General features: G+C 36.0%; 1 protein-coding gene across 1 annotated transcript in view; it reads left to right on the top strand.

The window, feature by feature from the left end:
- LOC124638511 (atrial natriuretic peptide receptor 2) overlaps positions 1-23,370 on the top strand; it is a 57,400-nt gene that overhangs the window by 5,165 nt on the left and 28,865 nt on the right. Inside the window, exons 3-7 of the mRNA XM_047175483.1 lie at positions 12,440-12,523; positions 13,249-13,411; positions 18,781-18,900; positions 20,309-20,418; positions 22,637-22,825. Coding sequence (XP_047031439.1) covers positions 12,440-12,523; positions 13,249-13,411; positions 18,781-18,900; positions 20,309-20,418; positions 22,637-22,825 — 666 coding nt within the window. The remainder of the gene's footprint in view (positions 1-12,439; positions 12,524-13,248; positions 13,412-18,780; positions 18,901-20,308; positions 20,419-22,636; positions 22,826-23,370) is intronic.

The raw sequence follows: 23,370 nt of genomic DNA, 5'->3' as shown, positions 1-23,370 counted from the left end.
ACTTAATACAGAAACTAGTCAAAGTCTTTTATTATTAGAGGTTATATTATATTTATTTTCCCCGTATTTTGTACATCGCTTACTAAGCTAGATTAAATAGATATATTTTTCCAACAGCGGCTATGTAATAAATTACAAACTTGTTCAAGTTTCTTTTTTATCTTCAAATAAACAAACTTATTACTTTAACCATAATTTTGAAGCAGAATAAAAAATATCATAATTTAAAAGCTAAGTCTAAAATCATCTGATAAGTGACGGTAATCCCAGACTATCGCTAAATTGATATCTAGTCACATTTCTGTTATCGTGAGTCTCATCAAATTGAGCCCAGTCCGATGAACATCGGCTGCAGGCTCACTCTGGCTCACCAACTTTAAGAAAACTTAATCTCGCTATTTCTGACCCCATCCCTTTGTTTCTCTCTTCGCCTCACAAACTGTTATTCTTACTACTAATGGCTTCAAAACTCTCCAATAGAGTTTAGAATAAACTAATTAACCTGCGATGTCAACAAAATACTGCTCTAATGGCTAGTTATACCTCAATACCCTCTGATTGAACCATTTTAAATCAAAACGTTTTTGCGATCCTCAAATCTTTTTGATTAAACAAACAATCATCATTTCAGAAAGACCTTTAATTTATTGCGCGTCCAATTATTTGAAATCCAGTAAATATGGGATTAAATTAAATCTAAACCACTTTCGTATTTCAGAATGAATTCAAAATAAATTGCCAGTATTTTTGAAAAGGCTCAGAGTAATCTGAACTTCTATAATGTTTTCATAACTTTCTGATGTATAGAGCCATTCAATCTTTCTAGACTTGCAGCATGCCGCTTTTATGATTATTAATATAAAAATGTTCAGACCTACGAACTTGTAAAGGATTGCGAAGTTCTACAGAATATTTTTTTATTAAAAACCCTTGTATTACGTAAGTATGTTGTACATAACAAGATTAAATACATTCTTAGACAAAATAGCCTATCAGACCTTTAAAAAGTTACACTGAAATAGGTTCCTTCTAGTAATACGTATAACGTGTAAAATCCCTTGTACTCCTGAATCTAGGATTTTAAACTAATTTACGACAATTCAGGGCCGCGTGCCGACCATGATTAAACTCGAGCTAGCGTATCAAGTCTCATAGTGATCATTATTGTAATTAAATTCTTCTAATGATTTGTCTCTGAGGAAAAGCTAAGGTTAAGGGCAGGGCTATCTCGTTGAGTGATTAGAGTAGTTAAAAGGATCGTGCCAGCGATTCACTGGTAATGGACGGGACAATTACAAATACCTCGGGTATCCAAGACTGGAGATTTAATGCTCTTCGTCCGATGGATCGCTAATCCTTTGACCTTCTATCCCGGACTGTTCCTGACCTTTTGTTTTAACACCATTATAATTTGGAGTGTAATCTTTCTTTTGTTATGAGAGCGCCTTTTGTTCAAAATAATACTGCTGAGCAGTATTAAAAGAACGTATGATTTTTTTTTTGGATTAAATTAATCAAGGTTTCTTTTAAAACGAATTCATGAGAACCAGACTTTTTTCATAAAATCATTTTCAACTTATTTATTATTATTATTGTTGCAGGTAATCTCTGCTTATTGTCAATTTGGTCTGTTGTTGAAAAGTCACCCTTTTTCAGTATGTTGTCCGTGCGTGAACAATTTGTAAATAGACATTACAGTTCATTGGCCGAGTCGAGTGGGCTGAGGGTCCAAAAGGACCCAGTCTTTTAATAGCCCTTTTTGGCAGTCGGGTAAAAAAGGTTCCTATAATTGAGTGTTGACAAAAGAACATCCGTGCACTTGTACGAGTAACGATTCAGACAAGTGTACAGATTTTATTATTATTCAACAATACTTTAATTAAGTAGGTACATCAAAATATAAAATACATAAAAAAGTTGTATCGCTTATAAGTGTCTCTATAGTTAATTAAACTAAATAAATGCTGGAATTTCATGAAAAAAGGGAATGGCAAAGGAATGGTTCATTACCAACCATAAGTTAATAGATTCTGGAGTTACCTACATGTTTATACTTTGACTCGTATCGGAAAATTACTCGTTTTTCACAAAAATACCCCACACTCCTATCACAAAAACTTAAGTAAACCCGTAAACCATACTTAAGCACACAGATAAAAAATACCTTTTTATCAGAGTGGTATGACATGCCCTTATTTTATATCGACAAGATTGAATAGTGATACCCTTTCAATGTTCTAGAAGCGTATGCTTACGGTCAAGGGTACAAACAAATCAACGGAGAGCTCGAACTTGGCATTGGCGGGAAAGTGATTGGATTGCAATGTAATGAGGTGGCGAACTACATGGTTTAGTACCGCTGTTCTATTTTCAAAGGTTCTGTTCTATTGTTTATCTGTGGTCGGGGAATTGATTTGGCGGGAGATGGCTTTACGATTGACGTTTTGTGGTGGTTTGTTTTCGCTTTCTTTATCTTTTATGTTTTATTTTTTTTTCTACAAGAATATTGTTACTTTACGAGTTGTGCCATTACATAAAGACTGATTATTATTAGACGATACTTTTGTTATTTTAAAGATGAACGAAACAATGCCTTGTTTGGTTTTAAGGAAAATTAAAGTACGTGAAATACTGAACTAAAAAGTTGAAAATCAAGTAAGTATCTAAAATTGTAATACTTTCTACAAAAAATAATAAACAAGCTTATAAAAGTGTTACGAAAACGCCAAACTAAAGAAAATTAGTTTGAACATAGCGGGTCTCCGCAGCTGGGATGTTGTCGTTTGTCATCATTTTAGCGCAAAACATAACCGAGCCCATATCACTATGATTGACGCTTTGCTCAACACATATTTACTTTTGTTTACCGAAAGTAATAAGGAGTATTCTATATCAAGGGTATTTTATGTGTCTTTGTCATTTTAGTTTTTCAGCCGTTTTCGTGTCGAATTGGAAATATTTATATTTAATCCCAATAAAAATACAGAGAACTTTCAACTTATTTATTCAACATTTAGGCAACTATAGTCCATAGATCCAAGTGCGCGTAGTATTTAAACACAGCTAATGGAAGCTAATTCGTGATAATAATTAAAAGATTTATTCTTAGGATTTTTGAAAGTTTCAGACTCGTTAACTTTCAACATGAGAAGGAAATTACTTTTATAAATAAAATAGCAGCGTTTTACCTGAAATAAAACGCATATTAAATACTTACCTTATTTGAAGCTTACTAGTTTGAGATAGGCACCTACGTGTTTTCCGCTTTTATCTCCGTCCTTTTCTACCCCATATCTTGCATCTCTCTCGCACACCGACCAGTTTCACTCCCCACCAGGCAGGAGGCGACGAGTGTTCTCGGCGGCCACAGTTCGTCATTGAGTCGAAAACACCAGGCAGAAATTAAAATGTAAGCTTCAAATAAGGTAAGTATTTAATATGCGTTTTATTTCAGGTAAAACGCTGCTATTAAATTCTTGACCGTTATTTGAAGCTTACTAGTTTGAGACGTGTTTGTTATCGCCTGGTGGAAGTGGACGCCAATGTGAGCAAAAGCACAATGAAATTGTGTATGTAAATAGGTACTTAGGTACACGAGTAATCACATGTAAGTATGTGTATTGCGTCCTGGAATACTAATGTAATCAAAGTTAACTGGTACTGGTACTCAGCTACATCCTGTTAGACTGGAAGCCGACCCCAACATAGTTGGGAAATGGGCTCGAAGGATGAGTAATAAAAATTAAAAGAGAGATGCAAGAACAAAAGCAAAATTGATTTCATTTTCTAATAGTAATTAACAAAAACATTGCGATACTTCTTAATAACAATAGTAACAAAAATATAGACATTAATCAGCTGGATTAATTAAATAATCGAGATAACTTGCTACTTCTATTTAGTGGGTATCTTTCCCTTCTGTAAAAATGGGCAAATGTATTGCCTGATCGCCAATTACCCTTTGCTAATATATCGTCCAAAAGTATATTGTCAACACAGATTTTGACGCTACCGCCGAGTGGAAGCTTCCTGGGGTTGTAGTTATTCCTGCCTCTTTTAACAATGTCTTAATCCACCCGCATCATCGTTCGGGTGCCTGCCTTTGGTTGGCCTCTAACGGATATAAATAAATTTAAGGAATTAGCCGATGTCCGTCTATCTTCTAACAAGGCTTTAGTCTTTCTGACCCAATACACTGGACTTAGATTTATATTTTCCTGATTATCCATCAAACAACAACCCGACTGCCTATGACTAGAACTGTCGGTCTTAGAGCCAAAGACTGGCCATAAGATTAAATTATCTTTGTTGTTTTTGAAATGTTCTGGGTCTATTGCAAGCAAGGAAAGATCATGGACTCGCCTTTCCGAAACAAGCTAGCAAAAGAAAGAGCAGCAGTGTGCCTGGAAGTTGCAAATGGATTATTCTCGTCTACGTTTACTGCACTTAAGTAGGTTACCAATTGGTCATTATTCCAGATGGACGGCTTCCCGGGGAACAGGTTTGCTCAGCGCTATTGATTTTAAATTGTGTCCGACTAGAACGTGTGAACCTAGCTCTCCAGTGGTTTCTGCATTGCATAGTGTAGCTATAACTGACTTGTGTAATAAAATAGTATTGTATGTTAGTTTATTTACTATGTGTAAGTCTGCTAAAAATTGGGTAAGTATAGGTCCAAATAGGGATTCAAGGATTCATAGGATCCAATTTCATACTTTTCGCCCCAATTTAACCATCGACTCCAAGCTGATTGATAAGTGTTGCGTGTGGATTGAAGAAGACTTCAGTCGGAGAGACTCCTTGTCCCTCCCCCCCCCCCATTTCCCTGACCTTGGCAGGGGGTATCCCCGTTGCTGTGTCTATCGGTTTCTGCTCGAGGTTCATCAGTGTGTAGGGTACTGCTAATGATCGGGACTTCAAATCTGCTCGCCAAAATACCTGGTGCCACCGAAGGAACTACTATGAGATTAACTCCCGTTCCTGAATTGAGATGACTGAGGACCTACGGTATAAGGTAAGGTGGCGGTAATACCCATGCTAGCGGGTAAGTCAAAACTTGAGAAAAAGGCATCGTGGAACCCCGCTTTCGGGTCCTTCAGATCTAGGGGCACGTAGTACACAACTATGTGTCCCTGGGCTCGCTTCGAGGCAAGTAGGTCCACTGCTGATACAAGATGCCACTCCGGTGGAGGTTTGTGTCGGGAGAGATGGTCTGCCTGACTGTTGAATAGGGCTGGTATATGATTCACGACGTGATAGATTTGATACAGCTCAAGATAACTGAATACTCTGTACGTCAAGTTCGGTAGGCTCCTTGATCGGGTGCCACCTTGATTTCTTAGATATGACACCACAGTCCCATTTTTGCATTGAAAAATGGCTGTTGATCTCTTTAGCAACTTGCCGTGATTTTCCAGTTAATACTGCAAGCATCTCTTTCAGATCGCAGTGAAAGCCTTTTTCTCTCTCGTTCCATGAACCCATTACGGGAGTTCCGTTCAGTTGTGCCCCCATCCTACATCGGAGGCGTCCGTGGTTATAAGGTGACAGGGAAGTGGCGAATGAATATCCAAGGTTTGGTGGCAGCTGACCAGCCACCACTTTAGATCTGCTAAGGCATCTGCTGGTAGGTTCAACATTGCTATACTCCATTCACCGAGCCGTGAGCCCACAATGTAACCAAAGAATGACACTTTTTCAAAATGGTGGGTATAACCCGACCGATGACAAAAACGTCACATTTTTATGTAAAATGTTCTTAGTATCGTGGTCTTCAATTAAGTAGGGTTCTATGTATGACAGTCAAGACTTCTAGGTTCATTTTACATGTAAACGATTTACTACATATTTCATTAAAATTAAGAAAATAATTTACGGCCTTTATTATACATATTTGATTTCAAATAAGTTTGAAAAGATTGCATAAGTTCCACAGACATCGTTCTAAAATATCATTTCTAATGTTGTCAGTATATTACTTTCGTAGTTATTTTTATAAAATATGATCATTACTTCAATCGTGACTTATAAGAACCCTTTTTATGGTTTGTTCACCGTTTGGCTCACGGTTCCATGAATAGGGTAGGTATAGATTGCTGTTCAACACTGCATTGAGGAAAGTGAGGAGAGCCCGGTAATGCAGTCTGCCGTATGGAACAACGAAAACTTGCGAAGTTTAAAAGTCCTATCAAGCTATGCAGGTCTTCTAAGTTTGTCGTGCTGTTTGTCACGTAGTGCGTTTTGTCATTATCTTGTTGATAATGCTTGCGATTTATTCACTTGCCATCCAAAACGTGGTGCAAATGATCCCAAAGTAGGCAAATATATCTTGGTGAGCCACCAGAAAATCGAGATACACAATTATAAGTAACCCTTGAGTTTTCAAAGTTTGAGCCACCCAAATTGGTCACTGTGGCGAAGGTCTTGGGTGCCGTGCTTAAGCCAAATGGTAGGCACGTAATCTGAAGCAGTCTTCTTCTGTATACTAGTCGAAGAACATGTCTGTGACCTCCGGCTACCGGAAGGTAGAAGTAAGCCTGGGCGAGATCCACTTGCACAGCCATTCGTCTTTCTGAAGAAACTCTAGCACCCGAAAAACATTTATTAAACTGAAGGGTTCCGTAATTATGAACTTGTTGAGAACCTTGAGATTGAGTATTGGACGGTTCTTTCCGTCGCCTTTTGGGCACAAGAAACATATTGGAAAGAAAGCTGGCAGAATTTGCAGCTATCAATAGAACTTTTTGTTTTATCATTTGGGATATGACGACATCCATCTCTTTGGACTCTCTGGTCAAATCTGGCATTATCTATCAAAGGTGGCTCTTGGCCAATGGTATGCGATACCCAGTTATTATTTTTGACAAGAAAGGCGGAGCTCCCATTTCTTTCCATTGGTCTTGATATAATGTTAGGCAACCCGCCTGGAAAGTCATAACTTACGTGCCTTGTTGGACGCATCAAAGTCCGCCTGCTTTCTGTTTCCTCTGTTGGACATGGTTCCTATTGTAATTTACTCGTGATATCCCAAGGGAGCTTTTAGAGTTTTGCGTCACACGCCATTCAGCGTGAGTGTGATTACCATTTCCCTTCGAGGGAAGGTTATAATGGCGACTCTTCGAAAGTCGATCCAAAAAGCCACCCTGCGAGGGTAGATTGCAATGATGGTACGACCCGCAACATGCATGATTGGTACCCTGCGAGGGTCCGTGATAATGAGCCGACCCCTGCGGGGGGTGGCTAGTATACTTACTGGTCCCTGCTTTGTAATGATGCTGCGACTCGCAAAATGCAAGATTGGTACCCTGCGCGGGTCCGTGATAATGAAACGACCCCTGTGGGGGGTGGCTAGTATACTTACTGGTCCCCACTTTGTAATGATGCTGCGTCTCGCAACATGCAAGATTGGTACCCTGCGCGGGTCCGTGAAAATGAGCCAACCCCTGTGGGGGGTGGCTAACATACTTACTGGCAGTCCTAGGCGGAGCGTACCAAGTCTTTCAAGGCCGAAAAGCATCACACGCCGAGATAATGAGCCGACCCCTACGGGGGGTGGCTAACAGACTTACTGGCAGTCCGAGGGGAGCGTACCAAGTCTTTCAAGGCCGAAAAGCATCACACGCCGAGATAATGAGCCGAACCCTACGGGGGGTGGCTAACAGACTTACTGGCAGTCCGAGGGGAGCGTACCAAGTCTTTCAAGGCCGAAAACCATCACACGCCGTGATAATGAGCCGACCCCCATGGGAGGTGGCTAACAGACTTACTGGTAGTCCGAGGGGAGCGTACCAAGTCTTTCAAGGCCGAAAAGCTTTCTTGACACCATCAGCCCTCTTCAAGTGCGGTAGTGATCAGTCCGAACTAAGGAGATGCTGGTTGGACCGCACCTCACACCATTCTTTTTTGTCAAACCGTTGAACGCCTTGCAGGATTGAACTAGGGCCATAGGTGCCTTAGGAACTTCGGGCTTGCTTTCTTTTCCATAGTCACGTGCACGGGCTGTGGTAGCTTTATTATTTACCGCATCTGTATTTGCTTTATAAGTCACTCATTCTGAAAACAAATTACTGAAAAAAAAGTACACGGAAGAAACTCGTGACAAAAAAGGGGTAGATGTACAAAATATTAACACTTGATTTCGCAAAATCGAATATCGAACGGTAAAACCGTTAACAAATTGTATAAAATATTATAAACTCACCTGTGTTCTGCGAGAGCACTGAGTTTATTTTTCAACGAAATACTACAGCGGTTGGTTAGACAACCTTCTCGGGCGGAAAACAAGACGCCAATGACGAACTGTGGCCGCCGAGAACACTCGTCGCCTCCTGCCTGGTGGGGAGTGAAACTGGTCGGTGTGCGAGAGAGATGCAAGATATGGGGTAGAAAAGGACGGAGATAAAAGCGGAAAACACGTAGGTGCCTATCTCAAACTAGTAAGCTTCAAATAACGGTCAAGAATTTAATATGTAATTAATGAACTCAGCCACAGGTTAAGTGTCTGTCGTAAAACTCGAAGTTAAGGACATAAAACGGATTATAGCGCTCTTTTCGAATGCCATTTAAGTTAAAAAAAAAATAAAGTTATAAAATCTAAATCAAAACAATAACGCTTTATTTGAAACCGGGTACCTAACGGTTCTCATTTAGTATCTGAGACAGTAATTGGCGTGTGAGCGAGTATTTTGTAGGTGTATGTGTTATTTCCTAACTTTATTTGTTCGATGTTCTGTACAGTGAAATTGGTCCGTTATTTATTAAGTTGCTACATTTGCTTTTTATATTGAGCACCATAAAAGTAACCCTAGGTGTGAAACCCTAGGTTTAACAATAGGCGGATTTCATTCAGATAACTTACATAGACCTTATTTTTGCTGTAGGTATTTTAAACAACTGAAATGAGGTGTTTTCGTATAGTACGTATAAGTTTTTTTTTTTAATATTTAGAACGAATTGCTGTGCAAATAACTTTGGCACTCAAAGACAGAACTTTCTCGATAACATCAAGGAATGTGAAATGAGAATACACTCACACTATTTCTATCAAATGTGGGCCACTAAAATGCCGCAAATCTACATAGCCACACGTTTTCCTTTTGATAGGACGAATGAAAGCGAAAGCATGTAATTCTGGTCATAAAATATGAATACCTTGCTAATGATGTCCGAGAGACCACATTACGAATATATACCACTTATATTGGATAATACTAGTGTATGCTGATTTATTTAATAACTATTTATTATTGAGATGACATGTTTGTGGTCATCTGAAAATGACAGTTGTGGGGTTCTATCTTTATTGTGGGAAATGACGTCAAAAGGTAACAGGAAGTGTAAATACAGGAAAGCTTTATGAATACAGGAAAACAAGATGATAAACATGTTTAGATTTTTAGCTTCCATGCTCTACCAAAATAAATAATATTTGTATGTATGTTTATTCAGAGTAATCTTCGAAACAAGTGAATCCGTGGTGATTGATAGGTATTTTGCTGTCATTGGGCTTATGTTTACCAAAAAATTTGCGTAAATACGTCGTCAATAAATTTAGAGGCACAGATTAGATTAAATTAGCGCAGATAGTTGGTGATTAAACAAGCACAAAAAATTCTAACGTTTAAAAGTACCTAAGTACAATTTTGGTGCCAATGACATCTTCATCTTTTATTTTCTCAGATTATCCGTGCAATCAAGTAATATCAGTGCAGAGCAATATCACGGGCAATTAAATAATTTTCACTTTCTGCTCGAGGGAGCAAGATAGAATTATTTACGATGTATTAAAACTTGCAGAACTTTTCGTACAAAATTACACAAAAGTAAGTTCTGGATGTCTGTACCAATAAATGTTTTAGTCGTATGGGGCTTAAAGATTTTAATTAGAAAGACTTATCTTAATATTATATCGAATAGAATGAAGTTATGGATTTTAAGGTAGGACTTGACAATTAATTATACCTACTCATGCTAAAATGAGATGTACGTTTTTTCGTCTTGTCTGCCGGTACTAAACATCTTAAAAATATACCTGACTTGAGAATACTCTTCAGGGTTCTTTTGTCCAACATTATGTAAACTTGATATTAACTATTTCAACTCGAATGCGAAGTCACACGAGATAGTTAGCGTTAAGAAATCAACTAAATAAATGAGTTCGTCCATCGTTTTCACTAGGTTTACTATGCCTATCACGTTCCTCGTTTGCGTCGTACGTTGCTTAGCAAATAAGCTTCCCTTATTGGTCCTTCTCGCCGTGAGCCTGATTAACGGCCCAGGTACGGCCGCCATTTTGTTCCGCCTTTTTATATAAAGAACAAATTGTTTTTGTTTTCGAAGGATCGAAAGAGATTTATTTTCTTTATAACATTGAAAAGTCGGTTGAGGAAAACGGGTCTTCTTTGTAAGGAATGGCCTCGTTGTCTTTGTTTACATTATGATTATGAGGAAAGTATTTTTAAGTTATTACGGCTTCATCAACGAGAGCTTGTTTTCATATGAGAGTGCTGGAGTTTTAATTACACGTCATTTAAGGCCCTTTTTAATTTTAAATAATTAAGAGTTGAAAATAAAGGCTAAGGGGCTCGTAAAAAAATACCTATGTTTTACAAGGGTTCATTTTTAGATAACATTTAAAACATACTCGTTTTTAAGTCTGCAAGCGAGATGAAATTATATCGTAGTCACTTACAATTCTTATGAATAAACATCGACATATTCAAAGGTACCCTTTCCAAACAATGAAAATAATTAAACTTTAAAATTAAACCGTGACTGAAATCTCCAGAGAATTTCAAAAGTGAAACTTTCTGCAATACTAATTAATTTATCACGGGTCTGTTGTAAGCTTTCAGAGTCGACGTTTCATTATACAAATAGAGTGTATTCATAGTAGTCATAATAACTCGAAACTTGGGAGTGCAAACACAAGTTGCAGAGTAATCTTTATGAGTTAATTGTTGTTGTGTTGTGAATTTAATATATTATTCAAGTCATTGTTTTAATGCTAACATTGAATTACAGAACTTTACACAATTAAAGAGGCACTATTAATGAGACTTTGTATTTGAATTCATATTTTATTTTATAGAGAGTAATCGTTTATGTTGCAAAACTTTTCGTCATTGCCAGAAATAAGGTGAAGCATGAATAATTTAATATAATAATTATTGTGTGGAAGCCGATATGGTAAGAAAGAATGCTACTTGTGAGATGACTGCAGATAGAAACGACCCCAAATAAAATTGGGATAAGGGCAGGAGAATGATGATGAATATACAGTGAGAAATCAATCGTGTGTTTAATTACCTGCCTATATACAAGAATTTAAACCAAAAAACGAGCGATTGCTCGTCCTTACCCATCAAATTATTTTATCGGAACCCCGAAAGAAAGCTCTGCACCTAAATGTTGTTGTTGCAACTCTAGTTGTGGTTAAACCAGCTAATGTTTCTACCAGGAAACCACCTTATATCATGAAGAGAAAAAGATAATAAATACACATTTCCAGGCAATCATCATACATTATATGTTATGCGTCATCTGTTTGCGAAGGATAAATAATGAAGAGAAGCCAGTATACTAAGGTCATACAATGCCACGTGTAAAAAGATCGAATTATATACCGACGAGTTTGAAGTAGTTTCCCAACAAACTTTCCATTGAAATGAAATCGAGATATCATAGGAACCTAGGAAACTTGTGTTGTGTTACACGGACCCGTATTTTTGTATTCTTAGTTTCTTCGAATTTTCTTATCTTTTCTACTGTGTAAAGTTAGACATGAAAATATTTCTGTGTTTGATGAAGATTCTTTTAAGAGCCTCGCTCTGTCATGTCGGTTAAACAGGTCGGTTTTGTCAAGTTATGCGTATGATAATTCTTAACCTTTCTGTTAACGACAAATTACGTGTATACTCTTTTGCGAAGTTAATATTCGTAGCTGTACCTAGATACCTGTTTTTGTATCTGGCTTTTATTCATTGCTCTCAAGTGTACAACCCTTTTCCTAACGTATGGACTATATTGCTGCTACAATGGACCATTAGTTCAGTAGGAAATCCAGGTAATAGCATCCTAGGGAGAGATTGTTCATAATTTTCTTGGAATCGATGATTTTACAATAAAGGCCGGAAGGGTTGTAAGCTCGAATGATCTATAAGAGCGCACATGGTTTACCAGTTATTATTGTTTAGTACGCGTTTTACCTCTAATATCTAGAGCTAACGGCGATGTAGTATAGATCTCTTTTGTATTTCTTGCCTTACAATAAACCTTCGTGTTATTCTAGAATTCATTTAAGTTTTTGCTGAGAAAGAATACAAAATAACTTTTGTAAAGTATCCCTTTTCTTGGAAACATCAAGGTTTTTCTTAGAATGAATACTTAGTTACTTACTTAACGTAATATAACGCTAATTAATGTAAATGTTTTGTTCTAGCCACCATCGGAAGGGGAGTTGGCAGCGCCGGCCAGCGTCGTCAGTCGGATGCATAGGCTGAGGAATTTACGCAAAGGGACCAGGGTGAGTGTTGTTTACATAGTAATCGTTTTACTAATATTTCAATTTAAAAATACACAGAATGTAGCAAAACATTTGCAAGTAGGTCATCCTACCCGAATCTGTAAAATTTTACCAATCAAACATTAACCTTCCACCATTGTGATAAGGTTGCAAATCTATTGAAGTGAAAGAAACCTCATTCTTTCACTTGATGTTTCATGTGATGTCTGTTTCTTGAAAATGCAACTTGACAAACATTTTAAAACTTTCCGTTGTTTACTTTTTCATTCACTCTCGAATAGAAAAATATAAAGAATCATATTCGGCAGAGGAATTCACAAGTTCTAGTAAAATTACCAAGATCAGTTATATATCCGTAGCAAAAAAGGAAGGATTTTTAGATTATTATCACTAACCTCACGTTGCTCATGTAATAAATAAGTATCGTAGACGGTTTATAAAGATTAGTCTGGCTGGATATAAATTAGATATAATTTAACATTTACTGAATGCCTGGACGAATACTTAATACTTATTGTTTTGTATAAAAAGACGCTTCAGATGATTAAAATACCTACTAGAGCTAACGTTGTTTTCTTTTCGAAACTAAATTGTGTATTCGAATAGATTTGGTTTAAATATTTTATGAGACAAGTTTATTACGCTTAAAAATAAAATGTAAGTTATGTCTTTTCTGAATATTGCTGTTTTTTGGAATAATATATTTTTCATTTTTCTTTATCTAGCCCCAAACATTGTTCAACGACAAAGGGAAGTATCCGACATTGACCAGGATGTCATACTGCCAGTGTCGATTGCCTCGGGTGTTCACCAGCGTATTCGAACGCTTTGGTTGGGCACACGTTGCCTTACTGCTTGACAAGTCCGACCTCTTTTCTTTAACCGTTGGTAAGTATACGTTCTATTTTTAAGATTTGAAATGTGAAGTTACGTAACTGGCCGCTTTATATTGTTTTGAAAAAAGAATGGATTGAATTTCTTCGAAATTCGTTTTAAGGACGTGAAGTAAGAAAGTAGTAAGAAAGTAGCATCGCCGTTTGAAATTACGTAGTAGTAGGGGAGGCAAGAGTGCTAAACCGGGAGTGACTCGAGCGTCAATGAGACCTATTAGATTGCGAAGCTTAGATGATAAGAAGAAAAAAATGTCCTGACATACACACACTTTCATCGGTGGGTGGAGCGGCTATAAACTTTCAAAAATGTAAAAAAAAACAGTTGCATGGACATACTCGAGCGCGTCAGATATTAATAGCATGCACGTCGTACGTCATTTTGAAAACATACGTATATTAATCTGACTGTTTCCATGGTGGGGGTGGTCGTAGGTAAGGGTTAAAAATGGGAAAAAAAATAATTTTATCGAGCGCGACAGATTTTCAAAAGGGGTGTTAAGTGAACCAAAACGAAGTCTCTTATGCAATAATCTGACGATTTAGACGTGACCTAAACTCGTGGCCATTATTTGAAATTGCAAAAAAAAATCGCCATTTTGAAATACTCGAGCGCGTCAGATTAAGATATATATGGTTCATTTATGTACCCTTAACGTAATCATCTTATAATCTGACGATTATCTGGAGAGACTCGCTTAATCTGACAATGGAAAGTTTTTAAAACTAATAATAATCAATACTGTAACCTAATTTTCTTTGAAAAATTAACACCAATGTCGTTGTTTTTTAATTTTGTTATAATCATTATCTAAGTCGTGGTGGCCTAGTGGGTAAAGAACCAACGTCTCAAGTATGTGGATTCGATTCCAGGTCAGGCAAGTACCAATGCAACTTTTCTAAGTTTGTATTTACTGTCAAGTTTATCTTGGACACCAATGTCTGCACAGCAAGTACTTAGTACTTACAAGACATACACGTTGTAGCACTTTGGTATTCCTTTAAAACTTGAGATATCAATAGATTATTTAGTTTTAACTTTTACACACTTTTTGATTTATATCCCAGAACGGACAAACATTTCAACAAAGCTGTCATAATAAAGGTTGTTCTAGATAAAAAGGCCTATCCAATGATATGTATGAAATTGCTATTGGCGGAGTGTACCAATCTGCTCATACATTACATACATTTCTATAATAATTACATTGAATTATAATGACATTGATAAATATACATGTGACATAAACAATACAATTGAATCTATAATAACATGGCTTGACGGAATTATCTACGCGTAAATCTTACAAAAACTAATTTTATTCAATTTAATACATATAGATAAAAAATAAGGCTCATCATCATCTGCCTAGCCTTTTTCCCAACTATGTTGGGGTCGGCTTCCAGTCTAACCGGATGACTAGGCCACCACGACTGTATAAAAAGAAGACTATAAAGAGTAATTATAGAGGACATAAATTACAAGAAGTATACGAAATGGCATTTCTCGGTATCACGATAGACAAACAATGCAACTGGAAGGCACACGTATTTAACGAAAGTATCCAATAAAATGAATCGTCTTCGTTAAAAACAGTATATCTGCATACTATGTATGACTTCCTGAGATTAGCGAGTTCAAACAAAAAAACTCTTCAGCTTTATTATATTAGTGTAGATTATTTAAGACCCAAAATGTATCAACACTTATTGCAAATGAATTGAATTGAAAAAAGAGAGAGAGGAATAGAAACCTGGGAGGAGAATACCGGCACGGTATAATCACGTAGCTGCACGCTTTAAACTTTATCGATTAATTTTCCTTACTTCGGCTTATGGGAATCGTCAGATAATATATTTTTCGTGAACGTTGAATTATTCCCTTCAAAATAAAAAAAAATTAGCCGCGCTCGAGAACGTCAAGATGACGTTTTTTTTTTACAAGTTTGTAACCTTCCTACTTCGTATCGTCAATCGCAAATTGTCAGATTAGTGGAATATACACTTTTTAGCATATAACTAACTTACCCTATCTTAATCTGACGCGCTGGAGAATGTCAGATGATATATTTTTTTTTACTAATCTGATCCTTTATTCTAGACACGCGGCTACATATACAGGGCTTATACTTGGTGGAGGTGTTAAATGGGGTAATAGGTACCTCCCTATATACTAATCTGCCGCGCTTGAGTAAATCCCAAAATCCCTTCTAGGCCTCCCCTACTATAGTAGATATTCTAACTTCATTGGAGGTTCCAAAGTTTGTACTTATCGGAAAACACACGTCGCAGTAAAAGTTTTGTTGTTAAGAAAGTTTCAAACAAAAATCCGTGGATTTTTGTAGCAGAGTGCTTATTTACCCTTTACATAGTTATAAATATTGCCGTCTGAACATTTTTTGAACGATTTCCGTCTCTAAGCAACACGCATACCTACTCCAACCTTATACATATTTAACGTTCCAAATACCATTAAATAACGTAAGATTCCGCGGTATACGAATTCCTTCATCTTGGGAACGTGAGGCTGCAAGGTATTTTAATTTAAAAGATTTTTCTACCAGTATCTCAATTTCCATGTTTCGACATGCTTTAAAAACATATTCTTCATGGACATAAAATGCATTTTTATTCGACGGAACGAGTTGTATGAAAACTCATTTCTAAATTTTGTGCCCTCAGAGGTTATACTAGGCTTTTTTTCCTGTAAGTATATACCTACTTGTATTTTCGTTTTGATGCGATTTAATTATGAAACTGGTTGTATCTGTATACATCTATGGTTTCTATGATTAGTCAAACAAACACAATATGTAAAGTTAAAAACTTGAATCATTAATATTTTGCTAGACTACCAATATGACTAGGTAAATAATTTGCTGATTCAGTCTATCTACTAGTAGAACATTTATTACAACGCGAAAATTATCCTCAGACATATCGTAAGTGCGTATAATGTACGAAGCGACGATATTAAGTAGATCAAAGGAAACCTTTAATTAAATGGGCTTATTGATATTGCTATATCTTCACATAATTAACTTATCCTTCATTAACAACGAATAGAAGTCTTCATCTTATATTAATATTAGCTTTCTCGCTAAAGCCCTGTTAATATTACAGGGCTCTTATAAAAGGAATCGATTCTATAATAACTTTGTATTGATATATTAACAAAATCGACAGTAGTAGATTTCTATTAACTACGGATTTCTATAAGCTATCTATCCATTGTTTTAGCGGTTACAGATTGTTTGGTTTATATAGAGCTACTGACAAAATTCAATCTCTCAATCACAAATAAAACACTAGCCCCCTTACTTATAAAAATCTCTAATCACCTTCTAAGCGACATTTTAACTAATCACTACTCACATTCACAATTTCATAATATATTCTAAGTCTTTAAAGTTAATTGAATAAGTACATATTTACATGACGTAAAAATAAACTTATTTATAAATATATACAACTAAAAACAATTATAAAATGGCATCAAAAAACTCCTCATCGCTGCTTAATTTAATTAGTTAAGACATGCTTAAGCAACGTTTATAAGTAAGATTTTTCTTAAACAGCCCTCAAGTATTACTTATTATTTAATTCACGTTTGTAAGTAAGGCTGTAGATAGTTTGTACAAATCTTATTATTTTTATTAGTATTCCTTTTATAAATATTACCGAGTACTGTATCTATTACACAATGCTTCGTTCAAAGGGTTGATGAGATTTGTTACACGGGCCGAGATTATTCTATTTCGGACCCTATTATATTATGCTTATTTATAAATATACTTTATAAATAATTTTGGTGTATCAACATTGTCTATTAAAGTCTATTTCAAAGTTAGGTACATACGGTCCCACGTTTTGTCCATTATATTTATTTCGGTACCACACAGTGAGGGCCAAGAATTATTATAATAAGTACGTAGAATTATAGTAAGTAATTTACGTATCGCATATAATTATACATACAACTTAATATAAAAACTTTGTAAATATTTTTACCAGACCAGGAATCCAAGTATGACATTACGAAACATGTGGGTTAAAGCTAAGCCATAAAGAAATGTGCTAACATGTTTTATTACCAAAACACAGTTTTTATTGCCAAAATGGGCTTCTAAAAGCCTCCTAATACAAGAGAGCATTCTGCAAAGTTATAAGGTGTAATAAAAAATACACAAGGCTAAACTTGTACCGGGAAAACGACCGTAACTTGTAAAGTAAATACAAGGGTTCGTTGAGGAAGACTCAAGTATTTTTTTATTTTCTCCAGTCCTGTGGTAGGTAGTCGGGGATTTCTGAATGCGAAGAATTTATCAAAAATTATCTAGTATGAATTCCTATAATGGTGCTCCCACATTGCCGTTATAAAATGTTTGTAAACATTTTATAACACCAAAACATTTACTAACAAATGTTAACAATTGTTGCACTTTGTTAGAAACTGTTACATGTTATAAGTGCTCCTACATTGATGGAAAATGTTTAAACATTTTATAACATCTAGTATTGGCTCGCAGTTTGGTTTCGCCTTCTGAGGGCCGAGGACGTCTACACGGAAATGGAAGAAGATTTGCTCATTGGAATAGCTTTTATTTTTTGTTTAAAAAAGAAGAAAAAGCGCTCTTATTGGATGCGTTAAACGCTAAAAGCTAGAGGAAAATATAGTGCCACAGACTATCTCAAGGATTTGGGTATTGACGGTTGCTTAAAAGATTTTATAAGAATGAACAGTTCCGAATTTGAATATCTACAAAATTTGATTGGGGCAAAAATAGGCAAACGAGACACTACATTTAGAAAATCTTTAAGTGTGACGGAAAGACTTGCGGTAACGTTAAGATTTTTGGCAACTCTAACCCCCACCGCACCGCACCGCCTATCTCGCCATCACCCTTATAAAATGTTTACTAACATTACTAAACATTTTCTAACATGAAAATTTATTTGTGATTAAATGTTTGCTAACAAATGTTTACTAACGTTATTAAACATTTTCTAACGGCAATGTGGGAGCACCATAACCTATTCATCCCTACTAATATTATAAATGCGAAAGAACTCTCTCTGTCTGTCTGTTACGCTTTCAAGTCTTAACCTCTGAACTGATTTTAATAAAATTTGGTACAGAGATAGAGTTGACCTTGAGAAAGAACATAGGATAGTTTTTATTTCGGACTTTGGAAGAATTCTCTTGGAAACGCGATATAAAAGAACTCTGCGCGGGCGAAGCCGCGGGCGGAAGCTAGTCCCTTATATAACTCTGTCCTATCTGTAACCGCTACATAGTGTTTTTTTAAACGTTAATGTATATTGAGTTTAACTGTAATCGCAAATAAATCTGTTCTTTTCATTCAGGTAAGAGCTTGGAGTGGGGTCTTCGCAAGAAGGGTGTTCTGAAGGCAGTGAGGGAACTGGACGGCAACGAGAGAGAATCCTGCGAGGCCTTGCTAAAAGACGTCAGCATGTACGCTAGAGGTAACGTACCAAAACGTTCAATTTCCGAATTTCAAAACTGTGACTCCGCACTAGATGAAATCAACGCTGCGCTGGGAGGTACTGCATATTGTCTCAGCATTTTTCAGAGCGTGGGCCATATTGCGTGTTTGTGACGCATGTTTTCTTTCTTCATGTACATTTTATTGTTAATTATGTGTACACATGTGTCTTTATTTTTCCTTCTTTCTTTCTCCCAATTATTAATCTAGGGAAGCATTGTGGGTGATGGCATATACATATTACATATGTACATCCTAAAATTGGAAAGAACCATGCTAAAATTAGAGTATCTAAATAATAGCTGGCGGAAAATTCCAAAAATGGGAACCAAGCGTGGGAAGGATTGGAGAAATTACATACATACGTTTGCTTGGCAATAAGTTAACAAAAGAATAACTATTATGTTTGTAAGAATGAATAGAAAATTCAGATAAAAAAAGTCTGTCGATTTTTAGTTACGTAAAAAGAGAGCTGATAAATTCATTTTAAATTATAGGTAACTTTATCGGATCAAGAAAATTAGATAATTAGGTTGTTACGTCATTCATCCAAAATATAACATTAATATGGTACTTTAATAGGTTAGTTTTTGGTAAAGCTTAACTATAGGCGCTTATTCTAATATAAGATCTTATTAATTATGATAATTAATCGCAGCGAGCTTCATTAGTTGCTAATCTAACACAAAATAATTAAAGCATTAAGTCAGAATAAAATATTCATTATTATAAAGGTCACAATAACTTTTTTGTTTGGGAAAGCTAATTAGGTTTTCAGGTTCTCGATTATTATTAAAATCGATACTAAATTGAAGGCGTAGTATTCGATTGTTCGACAGAACTCGGATGTTAGTCTAACAGTAGATGGAATCGGTGCGTCCGACATTCTTTCATTGGAAAATCCAGACCACTGGCTTCCATAGTTTCTGGATAATTGGAAAACTGACAGTTATTACGCTTTTTATTTTCTTCATCTAGTTCTTTTCTATTTCCAGTCGAGTGCATGAGCAATTAAATTATTCCGTTCTATAATGTAGTGTAAGTTTTTATACCATACTAGTGTTGAACGATTTATAATTTTATCCTCACAATAATTTTATAAAGCGGAAAGCTTTAGTTGTTTATTTGCAAAGGCACCGAAAGTAGTTAAACTATTTGAAAAAAAAAATGCTGAGAAGCTATGCTACTCCTGGTTGATAGACGTTATATTCTATCACGGTACGGGCCAGGAAAACGCTAGCTGTTTCAGCTAGTAGGTAATATTCATATAGTATCCCTATAGCGATTAATTAGACATTAACTTTGCCTACCTAAAATTAAATAAATAATAATACAATACAGTTTTAAGACATGAAATAACATATATTGTTGTTTTGTTTGTGACACAGTTGTAATACTGAGCGTGCGCGGTTCTCTGGTGCGCGAGTTCCTGCTCGCTGCGCACGCGCTCGGCATGACGCGAGGGGACTGGGCCTTCCTCGACGTGGAAATCTTTCAGGTAAGTCTACAAAAACTCTAACTCATATACCTAAAATAAGAGTTTTGTATCTATCATCCAGTTTATATGTAAGTACAGAAGTGTTTTTGACATTTCAAATTCGTCAAGTTATAGTCTCTCTGATATTTCTAGCGCCAACTATTAGCAGATCTGTTTCAGAGTTTATCTTTGATGTGTAAGAAACTATGTACATACCTACCCAATCTCCATGATACGATACAAGAAGGAATTTACAGCTTTTAGTTTAATTAAAACAGTCTTTGTGGAAACTTCACAACGCTGTCAATAAAATTAATATGTTGATCCCGTACTCGTCTGGTCAAGAGCAGATTGAAGGTTGCATTTGAAGAGTTGGTTTGAACTGTGTTTTATATGAGATAAGTCTGCAAAGCAGTAATTTATTTACGAGAAGTTTATAAATGAATCATCAAATGGATAAAGGAGATTATAAAATAGTTTAAAAAGGTCAACTCTATCTCTGTACCAAATTTTATTAAAATCAGTTCAGTGGTTTAGACGTGAAAGCGTAACAGACATACAGAGTTACTTTCGCATTTATAATATTAGTAGGGTTATACTGTATTGATGAACCGTCTATCGTTATTAAAGAGAGCAGATTTTCAATTTTCGTGTATCGACACGTCCGATCAAAAATTAATGATTTTCAATTTAGGCTTGGTAGATATTTTGTCAGCTTGTCTTCAACGACCTTTAGGGACCAAAAACAGGCGAACTTAATGGACCTACAATAGCTAACAGTATTGTGTTTGACACGACTTAATACATTTTGGTTCATTGCATGATTATTGGACGTTATTAGAAGTAGGATAACATAAAATCATATTTTTCTTAATTCAGCAGAATGTAACGTAGTCTACCTAGCTAGACTAACATTTTTGGGATTTGAGTTATCAACGAGCGCTCAAAACCTGGTAACTTTTGCAGAGTAACAATGTTATTAAAGTGAATAAAATACATTATTAATCATATTAACAGTAGTTACAAAAATATGCATTTGAACTCCAGCCATGATGAGTGTAATGTAAATAAGTACGTATATTTTCTCAAATAATCGTTTCTAAAACCCATCAGAAGTTGTATGTTGCGTCACTCAATCCAATAAGTTGGGGCGAGCGTCCTTTTCAATCATGTTCTTATCAGGTATGCTACACACGACTTTCTTGACCTTTGCTTTAAGGTAAACCTTCGGCCTCTAACTGATTACAGCGGGTAATGTTATGTGTATTACATCATGAAGTTCCGTTTCGTAAGAGGTTTTAGCTGTATTAGCTTGAAGTTGTTATCTGATTTCTAAGTTTTATTTATAAATACCGACGCAAATGAGAGAGTATAATTGTACTGAAAATTCGGATAAAAGCTGAGATTTTAATAATACGTGAATACCGTACGCTAATTCTAGCTTTAGTTATCAGAGGAAAAGAAGAATTGTGATTCAAATAATAAGATGTCTTACAAAATATTCGAGTACAATTTAATCTTTAAACTGTTTTTGGTACGCTAATACTTGACAATTAGAAAAAGTTTTTTTGTAAAGACTGATTAAATATCCTACGTGGTAGGAAGGGCCATATTTTGTAGTTTAAATGCCCGATAACTTGTTGTTTCTCTAAACACGTTAACACACATTTTATAACCTTTAATAAATCAGCCTAAAGGAAACATGCAATGGTTTTCGAATCAGTTTTCCGACCGTAACACGACCGGGTTGATTCATTCTTATTCAATTACAATTCAGGGAGGATGACGTTAGGAAAAATAACATATGAAGGTATTTCTACGATATTTTTTCAAACATGCCACAAATGTGGGCGATGGCGCTGGATTTAAATAGATTTGCATAAATATATCGTTTCGTTTGTTTTGTACCTGATTGTGTTTTGAAAAAACGGTTTTGGTTTTTATTTATTCTGAACTAACATTCAGATGTATGAAAATAAAAATAGATCCAAAATAATATTTGTGACATTACTTACAAGTAATGTAATTCTACTTTTCAGAATAAAATGAATAGGTAGTTAGATAACAATAAAATAAACTATAAGAATAATTTATAATCGATCACAGATTAAAGTCAGTCAGTTGTATTAATCCTGACTTTTCGTCCAAGTATTGGATGACTCAGTAGAACCTCATTTAATTAGACATATTTATAAGATTAAGTTAAAAAAAGGGCACTTATCTTTAATTTACCGCCTAGGGTGGCTACTGGGGCGAGACGGGCTGGGCGGCTGACGACGAGAGAGACACCGCCGCGCGCGCAGCCTACGAGGCACTGCTGCGCGTCTCTCTCAAGCTACCCACGGGCGACCGCTTCGACGAGTTCGCCGACGCCGTCCGAGCGAGAGCCAAGCAACACTATAATTATTCCTTCTCGGATGGTGAAGAGGTATGTGATGACCTGATTAAAGTAGCTTAGAAACTGGTTGCTATATGTTTTATGTGTTGTGGATTCCATTCCAGGCAGGGCTATTATGTAAGGTGTTCTTTACTTAAAGTAATTGATACATGTCGATAGGCTATTTGTTACTCTCAATTTATTAGCAACCATGATTAAAGAGTTTTTGATAAAGAGTTGTTAAAAAAACACAAGAACATAGCTAGCTACTATTTTCCTTGTACTATCAAGTTTACACTTGATAACTACAAACAAAATCTCACAATGCAATTTTTACAGTTTGTTGACAGAGACAGAGAACAACTACGTAATCTACGTATATCCCATTCGAATGTTTGTTCCGAGTAAAGAACCAGCTACACGTGGGGCACGATTCCCAATTATTGCGTGACCGTGACCGTGTTATTCTATGCCTATGTCTCTACTGAAGGCCTAGGCTAGACATTATTTAGATTTCGACATCGATAAGTATATAAATCGACGATAAAGTGAATCCCTACTTATTTGTCACGAGAAGATGTATGGATATTACCGCA

Source organism: Helicoverpa zea, chromosome 17 (assembly GCF_022581195.2).
Source record: "Helicoverpa zea isolate HzStark_Cry1AcR chromosome 17, ilHelZeax1.1, whole genome shotgun sequence".
Classification (NCBI taxonomy): domain Eukaryota; kingdom Metazoa; phylum Arthropoda; class Insecta; order Lepidoptera; family Noctuidae; genus Helicoverpa; species Helicoverpa zea.
The sequence above is the reverse complement of the archived record's forward strand: the minus strand, read 5'-3'. Positions and strand labels throughout refer to the sequence as shown.